The following is a 24,193-nucleotide window of genomic DNA, read 5'->3' on the forward strand; positions in this document are numbered from 1 at the left end:
GGCGTGATTTCTAAGTACAGAGCCAACAGTAACCTCTGAGCACCACCAGTTATGGTTCTAAAACAAAAAATGACCCCATGAGGGGCCGGGAAGGTGGCGCTAGAGGTAAGGTGTCTGCCTTGCAAGTGCTAGCGTAGGACGGACCACGATTCGATCACCGGCGTCCCATATGGTCCCCCCAAGCCAGGGGCGATTTCTGAGCACATAGCCAGGAGTAACCCCTGAGCGTCAAACAGGTGTGGCCCAAAAACCAAAAAAATGACCCCATGAAAGGCCAAGGGGGAGGGCAGGAAGAGTGGTAGGAGTGACCCTAGCCCCAGGGGTGCTGGGGTTTGTGTCGCCTGTCACAGGCTGGGTAACAAATTCAGTCAGCAGGTCCTGTGTGTACATGGGTGAAGAGGGAGTCAGTGGGAAACTCAGGGGTCTACTCCATCCCCCCGTAAGGTCTCCCTTGCTTGTCTGTCTCCCAATAGCCTCTCATCCCTGTGCAGCAAGTGGGGAACATTCCTCTCATTCACCCCCAGAGCCAACCCAGTAGAGTTGTCCCGATGGTGCCTTGCTCCATCCTAATTACTCACACATCCTCCCCGCCACACTGTTCCATTGGCCATACTCTGGATATTTTCAAGATGGGAAATATTTGGGTGCATTGTATGATCTTTTTGGGGAGGGGAAGCTAAGGGAGAGTACTCCTTCCTGGCAGGCTTGGGTAACCATACTAGATGCCGGGAACTGAATTTGGTTTGCTTACATGCAAGGCAAACACCCTGCAGTGCTATTGCCCTGGCCCTAGGTCAATTTTTCTTTTAAATGGCTGTGTCTGGGGCCAGAGCAATAGCACAGTGGGGAGGGCGTTTGACTTGCACGGGGCTGACCCTGGTTCAATCCCTGGCATCCCATATGGTCCCCTGAGCCTTTCAGGAGTGATTTCTAAACACAGATCCAGAAGTAACCCCTGTGTGCCGCCCAGTGTGGCCAAAAACAAACGAACAAAAAAAAGTAAATTGCTGAGTCTGCCCCCTGGTGTACACTGAGCGTGTCCATCCCAGTATCTATGTTGAGCCTAGGCTGGCCTGGCCTCCTGCTCTCTCTGGCCTCAGCACTTTAACCTGGGGATGATCTCTCAGACCAGACCCCTAACATGTACATTTGGACCATATTAATTTCCTTAATGACAAGCATGGGGTATCTTTCCATATCTTAGTCTCTGGCTTTACATCTTGTAACAGTTCTATGGGGAAGAGGCCCCCATGCTATGCTGAGAGGCCTCCAGAGGCACCTGGAAGCAGCCAAGAGCTTCCAGGACTGGTGGTGTTTAGAGACCAGGAGGTTCTAGGCTTGGAACTGGGGTCTTGGCACAGGTAAAGCCCGGCCCGACCACTAGGACTGTTGCCCTGTTCCTCCTGTGTTTCTGGTATATCAGGGAACACCTTTGTCAGACTGATTATCTCATCTGTCAGACCCTGAGCTCCTCCTCCATGATCCCCCTAAGCAGAGGTAGGAACGGGAGGTTCAGAAAACTCAGGGTGAGGGACAGGAACAATAGTTTAGTGGGAAGGGCATTTGCCTTGCACACGGCTGACCCCGGTTCAATCCCAGCATCCCATATAGTCCCTGAGCCTGACTGACTGGCTCCAATGAAGTCAATGCAGGTGTGTATATTCTCACAGAACATGTTTCAGTCTGGGGAGAAAACCCCAACTTGTCAGTGTTTGCCTAAGCTCAGAATGCTAGAAAGGCTGAGTCTTCCTGAGCCTTCCCGCCCAAATGAAGGGAGACCACAGTTTCTGCAAGTTGGGGAGAGCCCTGAAGCTCCTACAAAATTTCGAGGTGGGGAAGGGGACAAAACCTGATCCAGGTTTGACCCCTACAGTGATTGGACCCCTTTGGGTTCCTAATGGTCCCTAAGCACCTTTGGGAGTGATTCCCCCAGGCTCTCTGAGCACTGCTTGGTGATATTCCTCCAATATGTGTCCCCCCAATAGTATTCCCCCTAATCTGTGTCCTTTTGCTGGGTTATCCCAGGCCTCCAGGATTTGCCTTTAAGCTTCCAAATAGATCTACGCACCAAAGTTCAAAACTTTCATCTTCTTTGGGACTGGAGGAATAGCAACGCAGGGAGGGCATTTGCCTTGCACACAAACAAGTTTGATCCCCAGCATCCCATAGGGTGCCCCCTGTCACCCCTCCCTAGGCTAAATTGTAATCTTACCTGATGGTCAGACCAGCCCACTTCTGGGAGGGGTCTATGGAAGATAACAAAGGGGTTGCCTCAGGGACAGAGAAAGGGATTCAGTGGGAAATTCAGCAAGAAGCCTCAGCTGGAGGAAGCAGCATGGAGGGATAGAGACAGGTTTAGGGGCCCGGAGAGATAGCACAGCGGCCGATCCAGGACCAAAGGTGGTTGGTTTGAATCCCGGTGTCCCATATGGTCCCCCGTGCCTGCCAGGAGCTATGTCTGAGCAGACAGCCAGGAGTGACCCCTGAGCACCGCCGGGTGTGACCCAAAAACAAAACAAAACAAAACAAAAAGAGACAGGTTTAGATGCAGGGCAGCTGCAGAGAGATTGCTTGAAAAGTTAGCTTAGAAGCCACACATGGTGGCTAGGGCCTTTAATAAAGCTGCATGTTCCCTAACTTCTACTGACTGCTGGTGGGTCATTTCCTCGCTGCTGCCCTCAGAACCGCGGATGGAAAGGGGTGCAGGCACCTGGCTGGAAGAGAAAGGCCTCACCATCTATCCACCATTATTCACAACTAGTCGGGACTCATTATTTAATTAATTCTACACCCCCGAGCCTGCCAGAGTGATTTCTGAGCGCAGAGCCAGGAGTAAGCCCTGAACACTGCCTAGTGTGAACCAAAAACAAAATAAAATAAAACAAAAGAAAAAAAGAAAACTTTCATCCCGAGGCCAGAGCGGTGGTGCAAGTGGTAGGGTGTTTGCCTTGTACTGCTAACTTAGGACAGACCATGGTTAGATATCCCAGCATTCTATATGGTCTCACAAGCCAGAAGCGATTTCTGAGCACATAGACAGGAGTAACCCCTGAGCATCACCAGATGTGGCCCAAAAAAGAAAAAAAAAAACACCCTTTCATTCTCACCCATAATTTCCATTAACATTTTTGCGAGTAAACTCAGGCAGAGTGAAAAATGTACATTTGCACCACCAAGAGTACTCCCTGAGCAAAACTGGAGTAAACCTTGAGCATCTCAGCTGTGGCCCCCCAGTTTTTTTTTCCAGTTTTTTTAATGCGCATTCCTAGTCTGTGCTGATGACGCCAAGTTCCAGCTGTCTCAACAAGATCGGGCTAATATTGAAATAACCTTATTTATTAAAGATTTGCCCATGCCAAGCAAGTGCAGAGCGTGTCTGCTTGAAAGAGTTTAAGGAATTCTAAAGGGATATCAGTGTTGGTTTATTGACCTCTAAATCCAAATTCATCTGAATGAACCCCAGGAAGGAGTCCTGGAAATAAAATCAGTGACATTGTCAGGAGCCAAAACAGATCAAGCACACAGCTGGGGTCTAGCTCAGGCTGAGAGCAGATTTTGCATGCAAGAGGTTTATCCCTGGGGTCTCCTGGGTCTCCAAGCACTGCCAGGAGTAGCCCCCAAGCACTATGTGGTGTGACCCCTAAATCACACATATACAACACATGTATACACACACACACACACACACACACACACACACACACACACAAAGATCATACCCACTACAAATATAAATACAGAGGCACAAATAGAGACAGTGATTTCTCTAAATGCCCAGTCATGCCTCAGTACAACATGCTAACAGAAACATCAATTTAATCTCTACTCTTTCTAGATTTTAGTATTAGGACCACACTTATTCCAGACTCTGTACTCAGGAATTTCTCCTAGTGAGACTCAGGCGACCAGATAAGTAATGTGGGGGTTGAACCTGAGTCTACCATGTACAAGGCAAATGGCCTCCCTGCTCCGGCCCCTGCCATCTTTTTAATTCATGCATGAAAGTCTCCAAGTCTGGGTGCTAATTAGCTGGTTCAAACTCTAACCAGCCTGTATTTTTTTTTTCTCAAAGTTTTTGGGTCATCCCTGGCAGTTTTCAGGATTTACTCCTGGCTTTTGCTCAGGAATCACTCCTGATAGGGCTCAAGGGACCAGACCATCTGTGTTGGTGGAGATCAAAGCTGGGCTGGCTGCGTGCAAGGCCAGGCCAGGACTCTCCGCACTGTCCCATCTCTCCGGCCCTGAAGCCAGGAAGGCCCCAGTTGACTCACCTGGGTGCAGGGCTGAGAGCACAGACTTGCCCCAAGTTTTGGGTGAGGCGGGTGAATCCTGCACCCAGCCGGCTCGTGGGGTGTTGACTGGAAGACTTTCCTGTTCGAACGCATCACCACAACCTCTCCTCCAGCACTGAGGCTTGAGGTTCGCCGGAGGCCAGCCTGGCCCATGGGCAGGTCAAAAGAGCAGCATATGCTAGGGTCCGGTCATGCACCGGGTGTCCCTGAGCACATTCTGGAATCTTCCTTTTCACAGGGGCAAAGCGAGTGTGGACAGTGGAGGCACCCATAGGCAAGTGCTGTTGGCACAGGGAACAGAAAGGGGCTAAGAATTAGGGTGCCAGGGAGGCAATGTGGAGAAGGACAAAACTGGGGGGTTGGTTATGAGGGTCCTTGGCTCAGGCTCCAGGGTGCTTCTGTCCAGCCAAGGAGTCTCTGGGGCCTTTATCAGTACAGAGTGAGCTTTTGGGGAGCACCAGAATAAAATTAGGAGGGAAGGGTATTGCCTTCCCTCAAGTCTGAAGCCCCTTAACCTGGAGCTGGTCTCCACTTTGAGGAGAAAAAAAGGAAGAGGCAGAGGACAGATGATTGGGGGAGGCCCCCACAGCCTCACACAGTAGCCCCCAGAAAGTCCTTCCCTTCCCACTGCTGAGCTGGGGGGCCTGGGCATCTGGGGCATAAGCAGCCCACTTTCCCTTGGGGTGGGCTACCCTCCCCCAGTACTCCTGAGCTTGCCCCTTGCCATCTGCCTCTGCTCCCAGGCGGCTGTCCCTGGGCCGTGTGAAAATGGTGACACTGCCCACCTGTGTGAGTACATGGGAAAGTGGGTGCCCCAGCCTGTGCGTCCTTGGCTAAGCCTGGAGGAAAAGGAAGTGGGGGTGCGGGGTGATAGGGTCAGGGACCCTCCGGGGGGCTGGCTCTGGGTGCTCTATAAATCCCCATGGGCCAGCAGAGGGTCAGTGAGCACCATGGGGCGCTTGGAGCTGATCGTTGTGGGCCTGGCCTACTGCCTGGCGGCCGTGAGTGCCGCAAAGGTGAGTGAAAGAGCTGGAGGGGGCTACATCAGGAGACACAGAAGGAGCTGAGCCCAAGAGGTGACAGACCAGTCAGACAACGGAGCCAGTTACCTATGCCAGGCAGAGACCTGGCTGTATGGCTGGTCTAAATGGGCAGTGCAATATTTGGGAGTGATTGATGGATAAATGCAAATGATGAACCATTCACAACTGCTCTGACTCTTGTCACAGTGGCCTCATCCTACATAGGGCCCGTGGTCCATCTTGGCAGGTGTGGAGACAGGGTGCAGAGCAGACTAGATGTGCCCTCACACCACAGACACCTTTGGTTTTTTTTTCCCTCCCCTCTGCACAGAGGGGCTGCTGGCACCCATAAATCTGTCCACATCCCGGCCTCTGGAGGCAAGGATAGGTTGGTTAGATGAAGTTGTTCCAGGTCAGAAGCTCACAGTCATACACAGACAGGAGGCTCTTGCCTGTCTCTGCCCAGCAAGACCCCAACAGCAGCCCCTGAGCCTCGGCCTATGGTCCTCACTGTGTTACAGAGTTCTAGGGGGCTGAAAGGTTTACTGGTGCTTCCTTCCTGGATCCCCACCAGGCACACGCAGGCCAGCTGCGATCCAAGAGACCCAACCTGGACCCATGTCCCAGTGCCTCGAGCACTGGGAGCAGGAAAAAGTTTATCTGGGCCTGGAAGTTGGGGAAGGCAGAGACAGAGCAAGATAGCCCCGAGACCAGTCTGAGAAGAGGTTACCCACAGAATGTAGATATGAGACCCAGTGAGACATCAGACTCTATAGACATCAAACCCAGTGTAGTGTTAGAGTAGGGAGGCTGGGCAGGGCTGCAGGGTGCCTGGTAGACAGATAGGTTATAAGTTACTTCTCTGAGGAAAACCCCTCTGAGAGCTGAGGATGTCTAGGAACCAGGATGGTCCTTGCAGGCAGGCCCAGGGCATTGGGCCACTCTCTGTGCTAGCCATGCGGGGCATGAAAGGAGGAAGGTTAGGATAAGCCATCTCAGGCCATGCAGGGTCTGCAGGTGCTAGGTTGGGGGTTTGTCAAGATTGGGGAGTCCCTGTGATCCTTTGAACAAGCACGGGGATGTTGAGGGTCAGAGGCCACAGCTAGACCTAGTGGCCTCTCCTGGCCTGTTCCTGAGGGAGGTTTGGTTGACCAGATGCCCCAACACCTGATCAGGTGTGCAAGGCCCCACACAGGACTTCCTGGGAACCTGGAAACCCTGGCTCCCAGACTATTTGACGAGGCTCCTGCCCCCTCTCCTCACAGCTGGGAGCGGTGTACACAGAAGGTGGCTTCGTGGAAGGTGTCAACAAGAAACTTGGGCTCTTCGGCGACTACGTGGATGTCTTTAAGGGGATCCCCTATGCAGCTACTCCCAAGGTCCTGGAGAAGCCTCAGCGACACCCAGGCTGGCAAGGTGGAAACAGTGACACTGGGCATGATAAGGGAGGCAACAAGTCTGGGTGGGCATGGGCTCTGACTTCTGCCATCTGGCTCTCCCCAGGGACCCTGAAGGCCAAGGAATTTAAGAAGCGCTGCCTGCAGGCCACTATCACCCAGGACAACAGCTATGGCTCTGAGGACTGTCTCTACCTCAACATCTGGGTGCCACAGGGCAAGAGAGAAGGTATGGGTCCCCCCCATCCCTCTGGTTCCCTACCCAGCCACACTGCAGCCCCAGTAGCTAGAGACCGTATTGAACACCCCTGAAGTCAGCACAGAGGGGTTCTAGGGGCCTGTCCTTGAATGGGACCATAGGGACCACCAACCTGCTCTTCCTCCCTGACCCCACCCCACCCCCACAGTTTCCCGAAACCTGCCCGTCATGGTCTGGATCTACGGTGGCGCCTTCCTCATTGGGTCTGGCCATGGCCCCAATGTGCTCAAGAACTATCTGTATGACGGGGAGGAGATTGCCACCCGAGGCAACGTCATTGTGGTCACCTTCAACTACCGTGTGGGGCCTCTGGGATTCCTCAGCACCGGCGACCCCAACCTGCCAGGTGGGCAAGTACCCAACCATGGATCCTGTGCCCCTGCAAAGGCCCAGAGTTGGGATTGGGAACCATGGGAGGTGCCCTGGGCAGTCAAGTCAGAAGAAGAGATAGACAGGCAGAGAGATGGACAGACAAACAGGTAGATAGACAATGCACAGATGGCTGGATGAGTGGACAGACAGATGGATGGACAAGAGACAGAGACCAGTAGACAAAGTAAAACCCAAGGGTAGTGAGACAGACCAAAATGAATCTCAGGGGGTGGGCGTAGAGATAGCATGGAGGTAGGGCATTTGCCTTACATGCAGAAGGACAGTGATTTGAATCCCGGCATTCCATATGGTCCCCCGAGCCTGCCAGGAGCGATTTCTGAGCGTAGAGTCAGGAGGAACCCCTGAGCACTGCTGGGTGTGACCCAACCCAAAAACAAAAACAAAAATGAGTCTCAGGGGCCAAAGCGAAAGCACAGCAGGAAGGGCATTAGCCTTACACATGACTGACCAGGATTTGATTCCAGGAATCTCACAGGGTCCCCTGAGCACTACCAGGAGTGATTCTTGAGCGCAAAGCCAGGAGTAAGCCCTGAGCACCACTATGTGTGAAGCAAAACAACCCAAAAGCTAGAAATGTGAACAGGCCAGTGTACTGGGCCAGCTGCTGGGCCTGCTCATCACCAGTTGTGAAAGTTTATGGGACCACTAGCACCCCAGGCCAGCTGGACTCCATGGCCAGGCCCTGAGCACACCAGTTGGGTCTGAGAATCCTAACCAGCTCCCTCCTGGCACCAGGAAACTATGGGCTTCTGGACCAGCACATGGCCATCGCCTGGGTGAAGAGGAACATTGCCGCCTTCGGTGGTGACCCCAATAACATCACTATCTTTGGGGAGTCAGCCGGTGCTGCCAGCGTTTCTCTGCAGGTCTGGGACCTCCGGGTGGGGTATTTGGAAAGCTGGGGGGTGGGGGAGGCAAGGATCCTGAATTGACTGTCTCCTATTGTAGATCCTGTCTCCTTACAACAAGGGCCTCATCCGCAGAGCCATCAGCCAGAGTGGAGTGTCCCTGACCCCCTGGGCCATACAGAGGAACCCTCTCTTCTGGGCCAAAAGTGTAAGGGGAGAGGAGGCTTGGGGAGGAAGAGGAGGGAAGGGGGGATCTTCCCCTCATGGTTTTGGACCTCCTAACCCATCTGACCACTGGATGTCCCCAGATCGCCAAGAAAGTGGGGTGCCCCTTGGATGACACAGCTCGGATGGCCAAGTGCTTCAAGGTCACCGACCCCAAGGCACTGACTTTGGCTTACAAGATGCCTCTGGCTGGCATGGAGTGTGAGTGGGGGTCATGCATGAGTGGGGGCAATGGGAGGGGGCAGACCCTGCTCTAGGCTCAGGGCACCTCGATCACACCAGCCCCGCCTCCTGTAAGAGGTCCTGCTCACTAGAGATGCTGGTGGGTCTGGGCCATGTGTACAACCCCAGCCATGTGCACATGATGCTATTTGCTCACAGTTGGGAGGTTCGGGCATCCCAGCCAGGGACTTGATACCAGGCCAGCTGCACAGCATATGGGGGTCACTCCCTAAGGATGAGGGCTAGGACCCACCAAAATGGTTCTGTAGAGGAAAATCTCGCCTGTCCCTGCATCTGCTGTTTTTGGGGTTTCCCAGTCAGTGCACGGAGGCCCTGGGGCCCCTTTGGCACAACCTGGCCTTGTGGGATATTGCTGTAGCATGAAGCCTAATTAATGTCAATGCCTCCATGGCTACCCTTGGTGATGCTGGAGGGACTTCATGGTGGTGAAGGCAGATTGGTTAGGTGCTGGGGATAGAGCCTAAAGCTGAAAGGTACTTCCTGGAAGGACAGTTGAGAGCAAATCCATAGTCATATGGGGCTCCTGCTGCAGGACTGTCTGACCCACATTTGGGGGGAGCTGTTTAGGACACCTGATGCCTTTTCTGGCAACAGATTTGAGTCCCCAACCAGAGGGATCCCAGGTCCCATCAGTCCTTGCAGGCTATAGAGATGGGGGAAAGAGAGCTCAGCCTCTGGGGGAGGGTGTTGGGCAGGTGTTTTGGTGACCTTGGGGATATGGAGCAGAGCCAGTGCTCACAGGGCTGCTGTACTTGGAAGGGTTCCTGGCACCTTGCAAAGGAGAGCCTGGCATGGTTCTAAGTGGGCAGGTGTCCACACACACAAAGTTAGGGGGAGCCAGGTCCAGGCCCACATAGTCAGGGGGACTGACCCAGGTTCAGCTTCCACAGTCAGGGGTGCCCAGGCCCAGCTCAAACAATCAGGACGAGCCAGGCCCACCTGCCAACAGTCAGGGAGACCCAAACCCAGCCCTGCACAGACAGGGGGACCTAGGTCCAGCACTTTAGGGGATGTTAAGCAGTGGATACCTCAAGAAGCAATGGCCACATTGTGCCCACAGACCCCATGATGCACTACCTGGGCTTCCTGCCCGTGGTGGACCAAGACTTCCTGCCCGAGGAGCCCGCCAACCTCTTCCACAACGCAGCTGACATTGACTACATCGCGGGCACCAATGACATGGATGGCCACTTCTTTGCCACCATTGACATGCCTGCTGTTGACAAGGACAAGAAAGTCGTCACTGAGTAAGTGGTGGTGGTGGGGGGGACTGCAGGGTATGGGTGAGGGGCTGGATGTGGGGACTCCCGGAGAGGAGGGAGCGACTGGCTTCTACCCAATCATGGCCTTGTCTCTGCAGAGAGGACTTTTATAATCTGGTCAGCGGGCTCACTGTGGCCAAGGGGCTGAAAGGTGCCCAGGCCGCCTACAACTTCTACACAGAGTCCTGGAGCCAGGATGGGTCCCAGGAGAACAAGAAGAAGACAGTGGTGAACTTCGAGACAGATGTTCTCTTCTTGATGCCCACAGCACTCACCCTGGCCCAGCACAAAGCCAAGGCCAAGTAAGAGAGCCAGACAGGAGGCTTCAGGGAGCCTAAGGGGGGGGGAGGGGGAGTAATGTGTGGTTGGGAAACACCTCTAGAGCCTGCCAGGTGGGACCCCAAGAGGGACCACATGATTTTCCTCTACCCCCAGGTAGTGCCTTTCAGAAAGTTCTTGCCTCTCCATTATTTCCTTCCCTCATAGTGAGCAAGAGTGAGCCATAGCACAGCAGGGAGCTTACTTGCACTGCAAGTAAGAGGCTGATCTGGGTTCCATTTCCTGGATCCCATATGGTTCTCAGAGCATTGCCAGGAGTGATTCCTGAGTGTAGAGCCAGGAGTAGCCTCTGAGCACTGCTAGATGTGGTCCCAAAGTAAAAAGACCCTTGTAAAAAAAATTAAGGAAGAATGAAAGAAATAGAGGAGGAAATAAGTCATATTCCAGTCAAGAATGAAATGCTTGCAGCATCTATGCAATGGAAGGAGCTCAGAGCTCCCTGTTGGCAGGAGAAAAGGGAAACAGGCCAGGGCTGCTGTGTTCCTGCTGGTCTGGGGCACACATTCCCACATCTGACTCTGAGGAGGGCAGACAAAGCGTGTGTGTGTGTGTGTGTGTGTGTGTGTGTGTGTGTGTGTGTGTGTGTGTGTGTGGCCCAAACACAACTAAAATGGCAGAATTCAGGAGCCCGACCCACAGCTATCTACCCCCCCCCCCACACACACACATTCCTGCTGGAATTTCTTTTTTGGATCACATCTGGCTGTGCTCAGGGCTTACTCCTGGTCTAAGCTCTGGGATCACCCTGCCCTATGCAATGTCGGGGATTGAATCTCAGTTAGCCGTTTGCAAGGCAGGTGCCCTCCTTGCTATCCTATCTTCCAGCCCCTCTTGCCCAGACTCTGTAAGTGTTGGAGGCCTGGCCAAGCCCCACTGACTGGAGTGTCTGCCCCCTCCCAACAGGACTGGAAGAACCTATTCCTACCTGTTCTCCCACCCTACCCGGATGCCCATCTACCCCAAATGGGTTGGCGCCGACCATGCTGATGACCTCCAGTATGTCTTCGGGAAACCCTTCGCCACACCTCTGGGGTACCGGACCCAGGACAGGACTGTATCTAAGAATCTCATTGCCTACTGGACCAACTTTGCCAAGACTGGGTAAGGCTGGTGGGTGGAGCCAGGCTACCAGCCCCCCACCCTGGGGCCCTCACTGAGGTGGATGTGGGAGTTCTGTGTGCAGGAAATCGGGCTGCACCTGGGACAGGTCTCCATCTGTCCCTGAGCCCCCATCTCATTATCCACAGGGACCCCAACATGGGCCCCTCGTCCGTACCAGCTCGATGGGAGCCCTACACTCTGCAGAACAGGGAATACCTGGAGATCAACAATAAGATCAACAGCAACTCCATGAAGCGGGACCTGAGAATCAATTTCCTGCAGTTCTGGATGCAGACATACCAGGCTCTGCCCACTGTGAGTGACGATGCCACCCTGCCACCCACCGACGACTCTGAAACCGCCCCTGTGCCCCCCACCGACGACTCTGAGGCTGCCCCTGAGCCCCCCACTGACGACTCTGAGGCTGCACCCCTGCCCCCTTCAGAAACTCCCGAGGAGACCCAGGTGCCTCTGGCCATTGGGTTCTAAGGTCTGGGCCCCCGCCACACGCTCTTCTGAGCTCCCCCAAATAAAGCTCATCTTTGTCTGACAACTCAGCTCCTGTGTCCCAGCCAGAGAGGCCTGGGGGTGGTTCTGTGGTGCCAGGAAGGCTCATTATCATAGGATCTTAGTGTAGGTTGTCTGGGGGGGTCCCTCATGTTTCAGTCCAAACTACAGAAAGCCGGGTTCTACCCGGCAGGGAGGAAAAAATGTCCCAGGGGAAGGTCAAGGACAAAGGAACAGAAGGTGGGGTACTGTTCACACTGGAGTCCCAGGACTCCGGCAGAAGCCCCGGTCTGTGACATAGACACAGTTGGTACTTCCCTAGCCTGGCTTCATGGGGGCATTGTACACCCTGCCCCACATTTTATTTTTGGTTTTGGGCCATACCCAGTAGCACTCAGGGGTTATTTCTGGCTCTGCTTAGAAATTACTCCTGGTAGGCTTGAGGGATCATATGGAAGGATCAAACTTGGGTCGGCCAAGTACAAGGCAAACACCCTCACTTTGATGCTACGGCTCCAACTCTTTGCCCCCATTTTAAACAATGAGTGTGGAGGCAGTGAAACAGGCCATGTGAGAAGGATTCGAACCGGGCTCATGAATGACTTAGGTGCCAACAATGTTAGGTTGAGGATGAGGTGAACTCAGAGAAGGTTCTGGAATCTTGGATCATGGGTTCACTCTCTGAGGCTAGGTTCCTATGACAAACACAGAGCAGAATGATGCGCCAAGTCCTGCTGTCCTCGAAGAGGCAAGTTTCTCTCAGAGGATTCCCCTGACATGATGGAGCAAGCCCCCACACACCCCCCCCAGTATAGACTCTCCTGCCTGTTCTTTAGGATCCTGGCGGCCACCTCCTGGCAGGTATATCCACTGAGCCAAGATACCAAGAAAGAGGGAAAGTGAGGATGCTGGAGTCTACCCTGGAGGGGAGGGGATGTCCCTGTATAACCTGTGACATCTCTCAGCCCTGCCTAGGAGGCAGACTCACCACATGACAGATGCAAACAAGAGACCTCAGAAGAGAGCTCCCAGTTCAGGTCCAGAGGCTCCATTGAATGAGGTGGTGCCCGGAGCCACAAGGACCCTGGACATCCCCTGTGGGGCTCCCAGTGTGTCCAGAAGCAGTGCCCTCCCCCTGTTAGCTAGCCAGGATTTGGGGCCTACTGTGCTCAGTGGAGGGAAACTGGCTGGTGCTTCTGGGGGAAACCAACCAATAAGGGGGGCTGGGCTTGTTTATGAGGAGCAAGTTTTCACAAGATGAGGCCCTACTAAAGTCTGAACTGGGATTACACAAATCCTTCCCCTAGATGCAAAACAAGTAGGAAAGGGAGTTCCAAGGTCCTGTCCGGGTCTACTAGATTCCAACCTTGGGAGAAGAGGGTGAGCAGGGCACCTGAGAGGATTTGGGAGCTAAGGCTGGAGTTCCGCATTCAGGCTTCTGGCCATTCCCTCCTGTCTCTTCATGACCCCGATCATGATGGATGGAAGGGGCAGAGGGATAACATAGTGAGGAGGGCACTGGCCTTACACACAGCTGACCTGTATTTGATCCCTGACACCCTATATGGTCCTGAGAACTGCCAGGAGTGAGCTCACAAAATCCAAAGCAAATATATAAAATATGTGCTGATTTAATGACAGTTCAGTGCCATTCATCCTTGTCACTGTCTTGTCACTATTTCTCAAACACTTCCATCACCCTAAGTAGAAGCTTTGATCGTCTAGAAATAACTCAGAACTAAGAGTAGGGTGCTTGTCTGAATATCACTGCCAGGGCTTGATTCCAGTCATCCACGATGGTCCCCTGAGTCAGTCAGAAGTGATCCATGATTACACAGCCAGAGCACTGATAAGTAAGCTCTGAGCACTGCCAGGTGTGTCCCCTAAACCAAAATACATCAAACTCCTAAGACCTAGGCTGGGTGGAAAGGGAAACGGAAAAAAAGGGGGGGGGGGAGAACAGAGAAGGAGGAAAAGGAAAGGTGGAAAGAGGGAAGAAAAGAAGGGGAAGGAGAAAGGGAAATAAAGAGGTAAGAAAAGAGGGGCCGGAGAGATAGCATGGAGGTAAGATGTTTGCCTTTCATGCAGAAGGACGGTGGTTCGAATGCCGGCATCCCATATGGTTCCCTGTGCCTGCCAGGGGCAATTTCTGAGTGTAGAGCCAGGAGTAATCCCTGAGCACTGCCGGGTGTGATCCAAAAACAAAAACAAAAACAAAAAACAAAAAGGGAGGGAAGGGCAGGAGGGAAGAGAAAAAAGAAAAGAGAGGGAAAGGAAGGAGGGAGGGGAGCAGGAAAGAAGGGAGGGCAGGAGGGAGGGGGAAGAAGGCAGGAGAGGAAAAAGGTCAGAGATGAGGGAAGGGATAAGGGAAGGACAGGAGGGAGGAATAGGAACTCTTATGTCCCCATGGCCCTGTACCTGCTCTGTCTTGAACGTGGCATTGTGGGTATTCCCCCCCCCCCACAACTTCTTGTTTATCCCACCTGAATGATCAGAACCACTCACATCTGGAAAGGGCAAGTAGAGGGGGGAGAAAGAGGGGATAAGGAGTTAGGAGCTGGAGAGATAGCACAGCATAGCAGTAGGGCGTTTGCCTTGCACGCAGCTGATTCTGACAGATGGTGATTCGAATCCCTGCATCCTATATGATCCCCGTGCCTGCCAGGAGCAACTTCTGAGTGCAGAGTCAGGAGTAACCCCTGGTGTGACCCAAAAGAGGGGGTGGGGAGAGAGAGAGAGGAGAGAGGGGGGAGAGAGAGAGAGAGAGAGAGAGAGAGAGGAGAGAGAGAGAGGAGAGAGGAGGGAGAGGAGGGGGGGAGAGAGAGAGAGGAGAGAGAGAGAGGGGAGAGAGAGAGGAGAGAGAGGAGAGGGGGGAGAGAGAGAGGAGAGAGGGGGGAGAGAGAGGAGAGAGAGGAGAGAGGGGGGAGAGAGAGAGAGGAGAGAGAGAGGAGAGAGGGGGAGAGAGAGAGGAGAGAGAGAGGAGAGAGGGGGGAGAGAGAGAGGAGAGAGAGAGGAGAGAGGAGGGAGAGAGGGGGGGAGAGAGAGAGGAGAGAGAGGAGAGAGGGGGGAGAGAGAGATGAGAGAGGAGAGAGAGAGGAGAGGGGGAGAGAGAGAGAGAGGAGAGAGAGAGGAGAGAGGGGGGAGAGAGAGAGGAGAGAGGAGAGAGAGAGAGAGAGAGAGAGAGAGAGAGAGAGAGAGAGAGAGAGAGAGAGAGAGAGAGAGAGAGAGGCAACAAGGAAGCCTGGAGAGCAGCTGAAAGAGAGCAGAAGCAGGAGGATCATAGAGCAACAGGAAAGAGGCTGTTTAGAAGCCATGTGGCACATGGTAGTTAGGGCCTTGTAATAAAGCTGGATTTCTCCTGAAACTTCATTGACTGTTTTGTGAATTTCTCCACTGTCACCCTGCAACCTGCAGATTTGCCAGGCCAAGCCGAGAAAGGCCTCATCATCACCATACCAACACTAGGTGCCTCCTTGGCTCAGGATAAAGCCCCCGGACTCTCGATCCTGTTCCTAGAGTACCACTGTTCCATCAGTATTTTGATTGTGGAGGAGTGGAAGGGTGGGGTGCTAAGCCACACTTGATAGTGTTTGGGGGTTATTTCTGGCTCTATGTTCAGGAGTAACACATCTTTACCAATTCTCTTCCCATCAGTAAGGATCTTAATTTGTTTTTGACCACACCTGGCAAAGTTCAGGACTTATTCCTAACTCTTCACTCCAGCCCTTATTATTTTCTTTGGGTGGGGAGGTGCACACCAGTGGTGCTTAGAGCTTTCTCCTGGCTCTTCACTCAGGAATCACTTCTGATGAGGCTAGAGGGGACCATATAGGAAGCTGGGGATCAAACCTGAGCCAGTCGCATAAGAGACAAGATGCCTTATATTGGGGCCGGAGAGATAGCATGGAGGTAAGGCGATTGCCTTGCATGCAAAAGGACGGTGGTTTGAATCCTGGCATCCCATATGGTCTCCCAAGCCTGCCAGGAGTGATTTCTTTCTTTCTTTTCTATCACTGAGTCTCCTCTCTCTTTTTTTTTTTTTTTTTTTTTTGGTTTTTGGGCCACACCCTATGACGCTCAGGGGTTACTCCTGGCTATGCGCTCAGAAGTTGCTCCTGGCTTCTTGGGGGACCATATGGGACGCCGGGGGATCGAACCGCGGTCCGTCCTAGGCTAGCGCAGGCAAGGCAGGCACCTTACCTCCAGCGCCACCGCCCGGCCCCTGAGTCTCCTCTCTTACCTGATCTTACTTATTTTTGGTGTTGTTGGGAATCAAACCATGGGCCTTACATACCAGATTAAAGTGCTCTAAACTGGGCCACATCCCAATTCCCACCAACAGATCTGTACTTTTTTTCTCTTTGTTTTTGGGCCACAACTGGAGGCCCTCAAGGATTACCCCCAGCTCTGCACTCAGAAATGACTCCTGGGAGGAATCACATGGGAGGTCGAGGACCAAACCCAGGTCGGCTGCAAGCAAAGCACGCCTTCCCAATATGCTATTGCTCCAGCCTTGTAATTATTATCTTATAAATTTTCCTTTTCAATCATAGGGGTGGGGAAGGGGAAGGGAAAAGGAAGGAGAAAATTATAAGGCCAGGAGGAATGCTACGTGCTGCCGTTAGGGTACCTACTGGTTACCTCATGGGGGTTATTAGATTTTTTTCCTTGTGGCTTTGGGTCATGGTCCAGGTTCTTGCACTGAGCCTGAAGGAGTTTCCCTCACACACACACCCCCCCACAAGACTCCTTGGCGCTGCTTTAGCATGACTGACTGATGTCCTGCCAGGCACGCCCTCTCCTCCCAGGGTACTGAGTGAGCAGCACTGCCAGGCTCTGGTAGAAACTGAACTTTAATAGAATCTTCAAGTCTAGCGTTTGCTATTTACAACAAATAAATATTGCCCCTCCCCAAGTGGTAAACATTTTGTTTGCCTTTTATACAAATATCCAGCCCCATCATCCCTCCGCTTAAGTCTCTCATTTCCCCACTCCCATCTAGCATGATCTCAAGTTATCTCCCCAAGTCTCGTGTGGTTGATCCTGCGAGGTTTCCCGAAGTCTCGTGCGGTTGGTCTTGCGAGGTCCCCAAGTTCTCCCATAATCTCAGTACGTGGAGCCCAGGCCAGCACTGGGGCCAAAGTGGCAGCATCCTTGTTACTTATAGGCTCCAGCTTGGCTGAGCCTTGGGGCTCCCTGAGTGGCCAGGGAGGGCAGGCTGGAGCACAGGATGAGCTACTCCCATCTCAGGGGTCCCCAGATGGCGGGATCTTTGGTGTAGTGGCCGTTGAAAGGCCGAGCCACCGGGGCCAGGCACGAGGAGAGCTGCCCAGGCAGCCCCGGTGGATGAGGGTGCTAGAGGGTGCCCTGGGCACAGGTGGCAGTAAGCACACCAAGGCAGGTGTGAAGGGAGTGGGGTATCCCAGCTTCCCTGGCAGCGCTGGGTTGGTCCCCTGGTTCTGGAGAGCAGAAGGCACCTAAGGCAGGGAGGGAGACCAGGTCGGCCCGGTAAGGGCGTCAATCCCGGTTATGGGGCGCCGGAGCGTTTATGGTGCTGGGGCAGGTGCTGGGATACCCCAATGTCACTGTGTGGCACGCCCCTCTAGAAGATGCCCTTGGCCATCCGGAGCCCCTTCTGCCGAACACGAGGGAGCGTGGAGCTGGCGCCATGTGGCACTTTTGCGCCCTTGGCGCTGGTCCGCTTCCGCAGCACGAAGTCATAGTTTGCTGTCGAATTCATGGCATAGAACACATTGGCATTGTCAGGGATCTTCAGCTCTGAGGGAACAAGGAGGGTATATAAGTGAGGGCACTCCACCCTGGAGATTCACCCCCAAGAGACTGAGACCCCGCATGGGGTTTTGACATCTGCTGTCCTCCCTGCTCCCCATCACAGAACCCAGGCCAACTTTGCTCTGAGCAGATCCTATCACTCTGCATGCCAGTCAGGGTTCCTCATTCTGGGGAAGCTCAGCTTCCCTGGTCTGTAAAATGGGGGCCTGCTTCAAAGTTGGTTCAGGATAGAGTTCCTAGGGTTTGGGGTTGTCAGAGGACAATGGAGGAAGGGGTCATGACAGGTGACTGAGGTCTTCTGTGAGATTTGTGTGTGTCCTCAATTCCTCTGCCCCGAATGGGGGCTGAGCAGCCAGGTCTCCCCCTGCATGCACCCCTTGGAGGACAGAGCCTGCTCCAAAGAGCATTCCCAGCACTGTTGCTGAAAGTTACAGAGGGCCACATCCCACTGAACTGGGACTTTTTGTGTTTGTTTTGGTTTTTGGGTCACACCTGGCAGCACTCAGGGGCCACTCCTGGCTCTATGCTCAGAAATCGCTCCTGGCAGGCTCAGGGAACCATATGGATGCCAGGATTTGAACCACTGTCCTTCTGTATGCAAGGCAAACGCCTCACCTCTGTGCTATCTCTCTGGCCCCTGAACTGGGACTTTTTTCCCTGGGTACACACACCCCCCTCCCCCTGCCTTACCCCTCTGCATCAGCTACCCTCATGGCTCTGGGGTGCCCAGCTTGCCCCACACTCACTTCTGTCTTCCGAAATGACTTGCACCAACTCATAATCATCAGGCTCCTCCTCATCCAAGTTGTGTTTGTCCATGGCCTTGCGGATGACAGTTGGGGCCTTGTCTTGGCTAGTCACCTAAGGGCAGGGATAGCAAGGCCATCAGGGTAAGAGCAGAAGTCACCTCTGAATGTAGCAATGGGAGACCCTCAGAGAGACTCAGAGCCTTGGGGAGGCTTCCTACCAGCTGGCTCCAAACAGGCACATTCTGCCGGTTCTCCCAGCCCTGGACAGCCCCAATGCTCAAAGCTGCCACAGGAGTCGGCAGTGCCAGCTGGTATGAGCCACACATGATTTCTCAGGGACCAGGGTATTTAGCTCAGGGCTGCTACCAGAGCACTGTGCATGGGGCAGACATAAGGAGGGGTGCCTGGCCTGGTGTGGACAGTGGTGCACACCTGTGGAATGGTAGAACAAGGACCCATCCCCCAGAGAAGTGGGACATATCCCACTAGTGTAAATTCCAAATCCCTCAGTGTCTGACACTGCCATTTGCCTCCATGGCTGCCAGAGGCTGGGCTATCTCAGCTACCTTGCCAGTGCCGGCTAGTCTGGGGAGATGCACGAGCCAGGATGCGCCTCCCCACCTCAAGGCTACCAGATGCAGACATTTCCCCAACCTGAGCCTCCCCCCAGCCCAGCCCAGCCTTGCTCAGTCCCCAGGGCTCAGTGGCCCTCCGCATTCCTGCCTACCCCCGCTCACAAGCAAACTCTTTGTTGTTTTTGTTTGGGGGCCACACAAAGCCACAGTCCTGGCTCTGCACTCAAAAATCACTCCTGGCAGCCTCAGGACCCTACGGGATGCTGGGGATCGAACCCGGGTCAGCAGCGTGCAAGGCAAACACCCTCCCACTGTGCTACCTAGTCCCTCACCAGCAAACTCTTGTACATGTTGCCGTTGTCCACGTCAAGGCTGACCCGGATGATGCAGTGGTCGCCCACCTGCTGGTTGTAGAGCGGCAGTGAAGGGGCCGAGCTGCAGACCCCGGACACCGATCGCTTGTGGGAACGTGTGGAGGCCACGGGGGTGGTCGAAGCGGAGGATGAGGAAGCGCTGCTTGAGGCTGAGCTCACACCGGATGTCTCCGGGGACGACTGGGAAGCGGCCTCCCAGAACTATAGGGACAACAGCATCAGAGGCGGCCCAGGGATGGGGGGCCAGGGGAAGTGCAAACACAAGGGTGGGGGGGCATCACCTTCTTCTCCTGCACGTCTGGGGACTCAGGCACGAAGCTCAGGTTGATCTCATCCACATCAGAGCTGGAGGACCCGGCTGAGTGCACGCTCAGCACGTCGGATACATCCCCGCCGCCCAGGTAGGGGCCGCAGCGTAGCTGATCGCAGGACTTGGAATGGGAGCTGCCGGCCGTGCTGAGCTCAGTGCTGGGGGCTTGGCGGCTGAGGGAGGATGAACAGGTGATCTGGGGCTTCAGGGGAGTGCGAATCTCCCCCTCCACTGCATAGATGGGAATGGACGAGTCACCCCACCAATACCCTACACGTACTCGCTCCAGCGCTTCACGATGGCTGTGCTCTTCTTTGCCTTCAGTGTGGTGCTGGCCAGCTCCGAGGGGGGTTCCAGCTCACAGGACAGGTTGTAGCTGTGGGGACAGAAGCTGGTCATGAGCCATGGGGGGCCCTCCACCTGAGCCCTTCTGGCCAAAGCAGCCCAGAAGCCTGTCCTCACCTTTCTGCCTCAGTGAGCCACTCCATGGTCCGGAACCAGGTGCCAAAAGCCTCCTCAGGCTCAATGCTGTAGTTGTTACAGGCTGACTGCAGCAGCTTGATTTGGGCGATTACTTCAAATTCCTGTGGTGGTGGTGGTGGTGGTGGTGGGATGTAACAGTGAGGTGAGGAGTTCTGGGGCTTTTCAGGGGTCCCCGGGGATGCAGGGTGAGGTTTCTGAGGTCCCTGGGGTTGCTTGGGACAGTGTGGGGGTAACTAGGCACGGCCTCAGGGGTCCCTGGGGCACTAAGAAGGGTGTGAGGGTGCTGGCGGGTTTTCTGGGGTGATGGAGATCAGGTATCTCTCTGAATCTTTTCCTGCTCCCACCTCTGCCCTGGCTGGTTCACAGCACCTCTCCCTGGGAAGGGGATGCAGCCCTGATTCTGTGCAGCCTCCATAAATGTAAGAGGGAGAAGAGGAGGGCAGTTTCGTCCTCCCCGCTCCTTTGAGTGCTCCCCTGTCGCCATTCACTACTCACCTTCCTTCTCTTCTCGAAGTTGATCAGTCTTCCCTGGAAGGAGGACCAGATGGCCAATCAGAAGGGGGCCCACACCGTAGATCTCACCCCCTTAGGTCTACCGATGCACTACCCGGAGTGGACAGCAGGGGGCAGCAGCAGAGGCTCCCACCCACCCCTCAGGGACCATAGAGCCTGGCCTCACAAGCCTATGACCTCATGGGCTCCCTCTCTGCAGGGTCAAGAGGGCGAGCGTGTGTGTGTGGGGGGGGGGGGCGCACGCTAAATGAACGCTGGTCCATGTCCTCTCCGTGAAGTGGGTGGGGGTTGGGGCTCACTTACATATAAATAGTCCTTCATAGCTGTGTCAAGCATCACCAGGTCTGTGAGGAAGGTGCCCAGGTAGGGGATGGTGCCCTGGATAACGCCCTGTGAAGATGCACATGGCAGGTAAGAAAGAGCCCCCCCAAACTCTGCCTGGCAGAGGTGGGGACCTTGAACCCACAACTCCCACGTCTATGGCTCTCCCTTTTCCTCTGGTCACCCCCCCCCACCCCCAGGCTGCTAGCTGGCAGCTTCCCAAATTATGCTCTCCAGAGCTTTTCACTGCTGCAGGCCCAAAGCCTGGCCCCCAGCCCAGGGTGGTGAGAAGGGCACAGAGGGTACTCACAGTCTCCTTTGGCCGCTTCTGGGCTCTCTTGGGATTCATCTCTAGGGTGGCAAATTTAGAGGTGCCCTCCTGCAGGATGGATCATTCAGTTCAGTGGGGCTCCCCCCAGAGAACCCCAAGGAGCCAGTTATCTCATACTTTTTTTTTTGTTTGTTTAGTTTTTTTTTTTTTGTTTTTTTTTTTTTAAGCCACACCCAGCAGTGCTCAAGGGTTACTCCTGGCTATCTGCTCAGAAATAGGTCCTGGCAGGCACGGGGGACCATATGGGACACCGGGATTCGATCCAACCACCTTTGGTCCTGGATCGGCTGCTTGCAAGGCAAATGCCGCTGTGCTATCTCTCCGGGCCCATCTCATACTTTTTAAATATGGGGTGGTAACTTTAGGGCCACACCTGGCTCTACTCTAGGATCACCCCCACTGGGCTTGGGGGACCACACACAGTGCTGTGTGCAAGGCCAGCACTGTGACCCCTGTACTACCTCTCTAGCCCCTCCATTTCCCCACCTGGACAGCAAGAAGACTTAAAGGTCAGCATCTGGATAAAAGTAGGGGCAGCCAAGAGAAAGTCAGGGATGCTGGGGCCTGGTTGAATGGTCCTGCCTCCCCAGCACTCTGGGGTACCCCCTCTGAAGCCCATCAAAGGCTTCCCATCCTGGGACCAGAGCACAGTGAGGAGGGTGTTTGCCTAGCATGAAGTTGACCCAGGTTTGATCCCTGGTATCCCATATGGTTCCCTGAGTCTGCCAGAAGTAATTCCTGAGTGCAGATCCAGGAGTAACCTCTGAGCACCGCTAGGTATGATCCATAAAACAAAACAAAAAACCAATCCAAACAAAAAAAAGGCCTCTTCTCCCCACAAGCTCATGGTATGACCTTTACCTGGACAGGCCCCCCTGTCCCCTTCAGGGAAATGACACCAACCATCTTAACAGCTCATGTATGTCCCACAGTCAAGTCAGGTCCCCTGAAGCACAGGGGGACAGGCAGGACTCAGCTGTAGTGTTTGCTGAGGGGCAGTGAGGAGCCCCTGATGCAGGGCAGGGGAACCCTCACATGGAAGCATGAGCTGAGTTTCGTGGGGACCCCGTGTGCTACCAGAGGGAGCAGCTAGACCTAAGCCCCTTGGTCCCCACCCCACCCCACCTTACCCCTGCAGGCCTCTCACCTTGATGAGCAGCTCCCTACTCAAGGAGTAATTGTTGTCATCTGAGAAGATCTCAGACAGCTTCTGGAACACGCGCTGGCTGTCCCTGTGCACAGGGAGTTGAGGCTTAGAGGGGTGGTTTGCAGATACAGTGGAAGAGACCGTGCCCATGACCCCAGTAGTATTTCTATCTTGGCCAGTTTGATCTCAGGCAGACAGAGTGGCAAGACGGGGAAATAAACACCCCCTAAAGCTGTCCTGGTGGATTGGGGAAACTGGGGTCCAGCACCTGACAGCCCTCACTATCCCCCAACAGCCTGTTGGCTTCCAGCTGCAGCCTTACCGAGGCACCTCCTCCCATGTCTTCTTCAATCGGTGGATAGAGTTGCTTTTCAGGGCAGACAGGATGGCATAGAGGGACGAGAAGTTCTTAAGGGCCCGACATTCCTGGTGAGGGAGCGAGGGATTGAGAAGGAGTCGCAGAGGGGAGGGAAGCCCCCCTGAAGGGAATCTGAGCCCCAGCCAGCCAGGCCTCGCCTCTGGCATACCCGAGCCACCTCAATCCAGTGCTCCAGGACCCTCGCTCTATCCCGTGGCGACACGCTACGGGCGCACAGGCACGTGGTGATGACACAGTTGGCGACGCTGTTGAACTGGGCCACGGTGGCCCGCACTGTTGGGGCCAGGTGTTCTTTGCCCTTCTTGTCCCGCTGCGACCAGATGGAGCCCAGGCAGTGGTATGGGACTACCTTCTTGAACAGCTCCTGGAGAGAACTGTGTCAGTCATCTCAGCTCATCCCAGGGACACTGCCTAAGCCCATAGAGGTGCCCACCCCACCCCACTCCACCCCATTTTCCTTCTATACACATAGGCCAGGAGGAAGTGACACAGTGTGGCCCAGGCAATCCTGCCTTGGATTCTCCCACTGTGGATATATCTAAGGGTAGAGGCCAGAGTGCCACCACAGTTGGAGTCAGCTGCATCTTGGGACATGGCCACAGGGACAGATAGCCAGTGTAGACACTAAGCCTAGAGCCCAGAGCCCAGGAGCAGTAGGGGTGCTAGGCTGGGGGGGTGAGGCTGGGCATGGCCGTGCAGGGCTCTCACCGCATCCATCAATGTGAATTGCTCAGCCACCAGGTCAGCAGAAAAAGTCAAGATGTGCGGCTGCTCAGGCAGCCCATTCTCCACAGCCCCGGGAGAAGGCCAGGCAAGCTCGGCCACTGAGCTAGCCGCTTCCAGTTCGAAGGTCTGCAACAGAGCCGCCTCTAGCTCCAATGCCGGTGTTGAGGTTGCTACTGGTTCATCTCCACTGCTCAGTGAAGCTGCTGACTCGGGCTCCAGAGCTGGGCTGAGCACTTGTGCTGGTAACTGAGAGAACTCAAGGTCCGGAGCAGGGCTGGGCACCTGAGCTGGTCTTAATGCCGACTCTAGCTCCAACGTGGGACTGGACACTCGAGCCAGTCTCACTTCCGACTCCAGCTCTGAAGCTGGGCTGGGTGCAAGAACCGGTGCCAAGGCTGATGCGTGCTCTGGAGATGGGCTGGGCGCTAAAGACAGGACCTGGGTGGGCTCCAGTTCTGGAGCAGGCCTGGATACTCGAGCTGGTTCAAGATCTGGAGTTGGCTTTATAGCTGGCACTGGAGCAGGTACCAGAGCTGTGAGATAAGGAAACCATAACTCAAAAATCTGCCCTTGCCAATCAGCAAAAGCAGGAAGCCCTTGCCCA

General features: G+C 54.5%; 2 protein-coding genes across 8 annotated transcripts in view; one reads left to right on the plus strand and one right to left on the minus strand.

The window, feature by feature from the left end:
* Positions 1–5,239: 5,239 nt before the first annotated feature.
* Positions 5,240–11,870, plus strand: CEL (carboxyl ester lipase). The gene is made up of 11 exons (XM_049774060.1): positions 5,240–5,308; positions 6,580–6,730; positions 6,818–6,940; positions 7,119–7,316; positions 8,099–8,229; positions 8,312–8,419; positions 8,520–8,637; positions 9,740–9,926; positions 10,040–10,243; positions 11,184–11,381; positions 11,528–11,870. Exons 1-11 carry the CDS (start codon positions 5,243–5,245, stop codon positions 11,868–11,870), a joined length of 1,827 nt encoding a protein of 608 aa, XP_049630017.1. The 5' UTR covers positions 5,240–5,242.
* Positions 11,871–16,723: 4,853 nt separating this feature from the next.
* RALGDS (ral guanine nucleotide dissociation stimulator) overlaps positions 16,724–24,193 on the minus strand; it is a 32,990-nt gene continuing 25,520 nt past the window's right edge. For all 7 annotated transcript variants that reach the window (XM_049774001.1, XM_049774000.1, XM_049773999.1 and 4 more), the window contains exons 6-18: positions 23,572–24,122; positions 23,012–23,227; positions 22,807–22,910; positions 22,485–22,569; positions 21,317–21,385; positions 20,989–21,075; positions 20,668–20,700; positions 20,152–20,273; positions 19,970–20,065; positions 19,661–19,862; positions 19,338–19,580; positions 18,428–18,542; positions 16,724–17,666 (exon numbers count right to left, since the gene is read on the minus strand). In XM_049774001.1, coding sequence (XP_049629958.1) covers positions 17,491–17,666; positions 18,428–18,542; positions 19,338–19,580; positions 19,661–19,862; positions 19,970–20,065; positions 20,152–20,273; positions 20,668–20,700; positions 20,989–21,075; positions 21,317–21,385; positions 22,485–22,569; positions 22,807–22,910; positions 23,012–23,227; positions 23,572–24,122 — 2,099 coding nt within the window. In that variant the 3' untranslated portion in view covers positions 16,724–17,490. The remainder of the gene's footprint in view (positions 17,667–18,427; positions 18,543–19,337; positions 19,581–19,660; positions 19,863–19,969; positions 20,066–20,151; positions 20,274–20,667; positions 20,701–20,988; positions 21,076–21,316; positions 21,386–22,484; positions 22,570–22,806; positions 22,911–23,011; positions 23,228–23,571; positions 24,123–24,193) is intronic.

Source organism: Suncus etruscus, chromosome 5 (assembly GCF_024139225.1).
Source record: "Suncus etruscus isolate mSunEtr1 chromosome 5, mSunEtr1.pri.cur, whole genome shotgun sequence".
Taxonomy (NCBI): Eukaryota; Metazoa; Chordata; class Mammalia; order Eulipotyphla; family Soricidae; genus Suncus; species Suncus etruscus.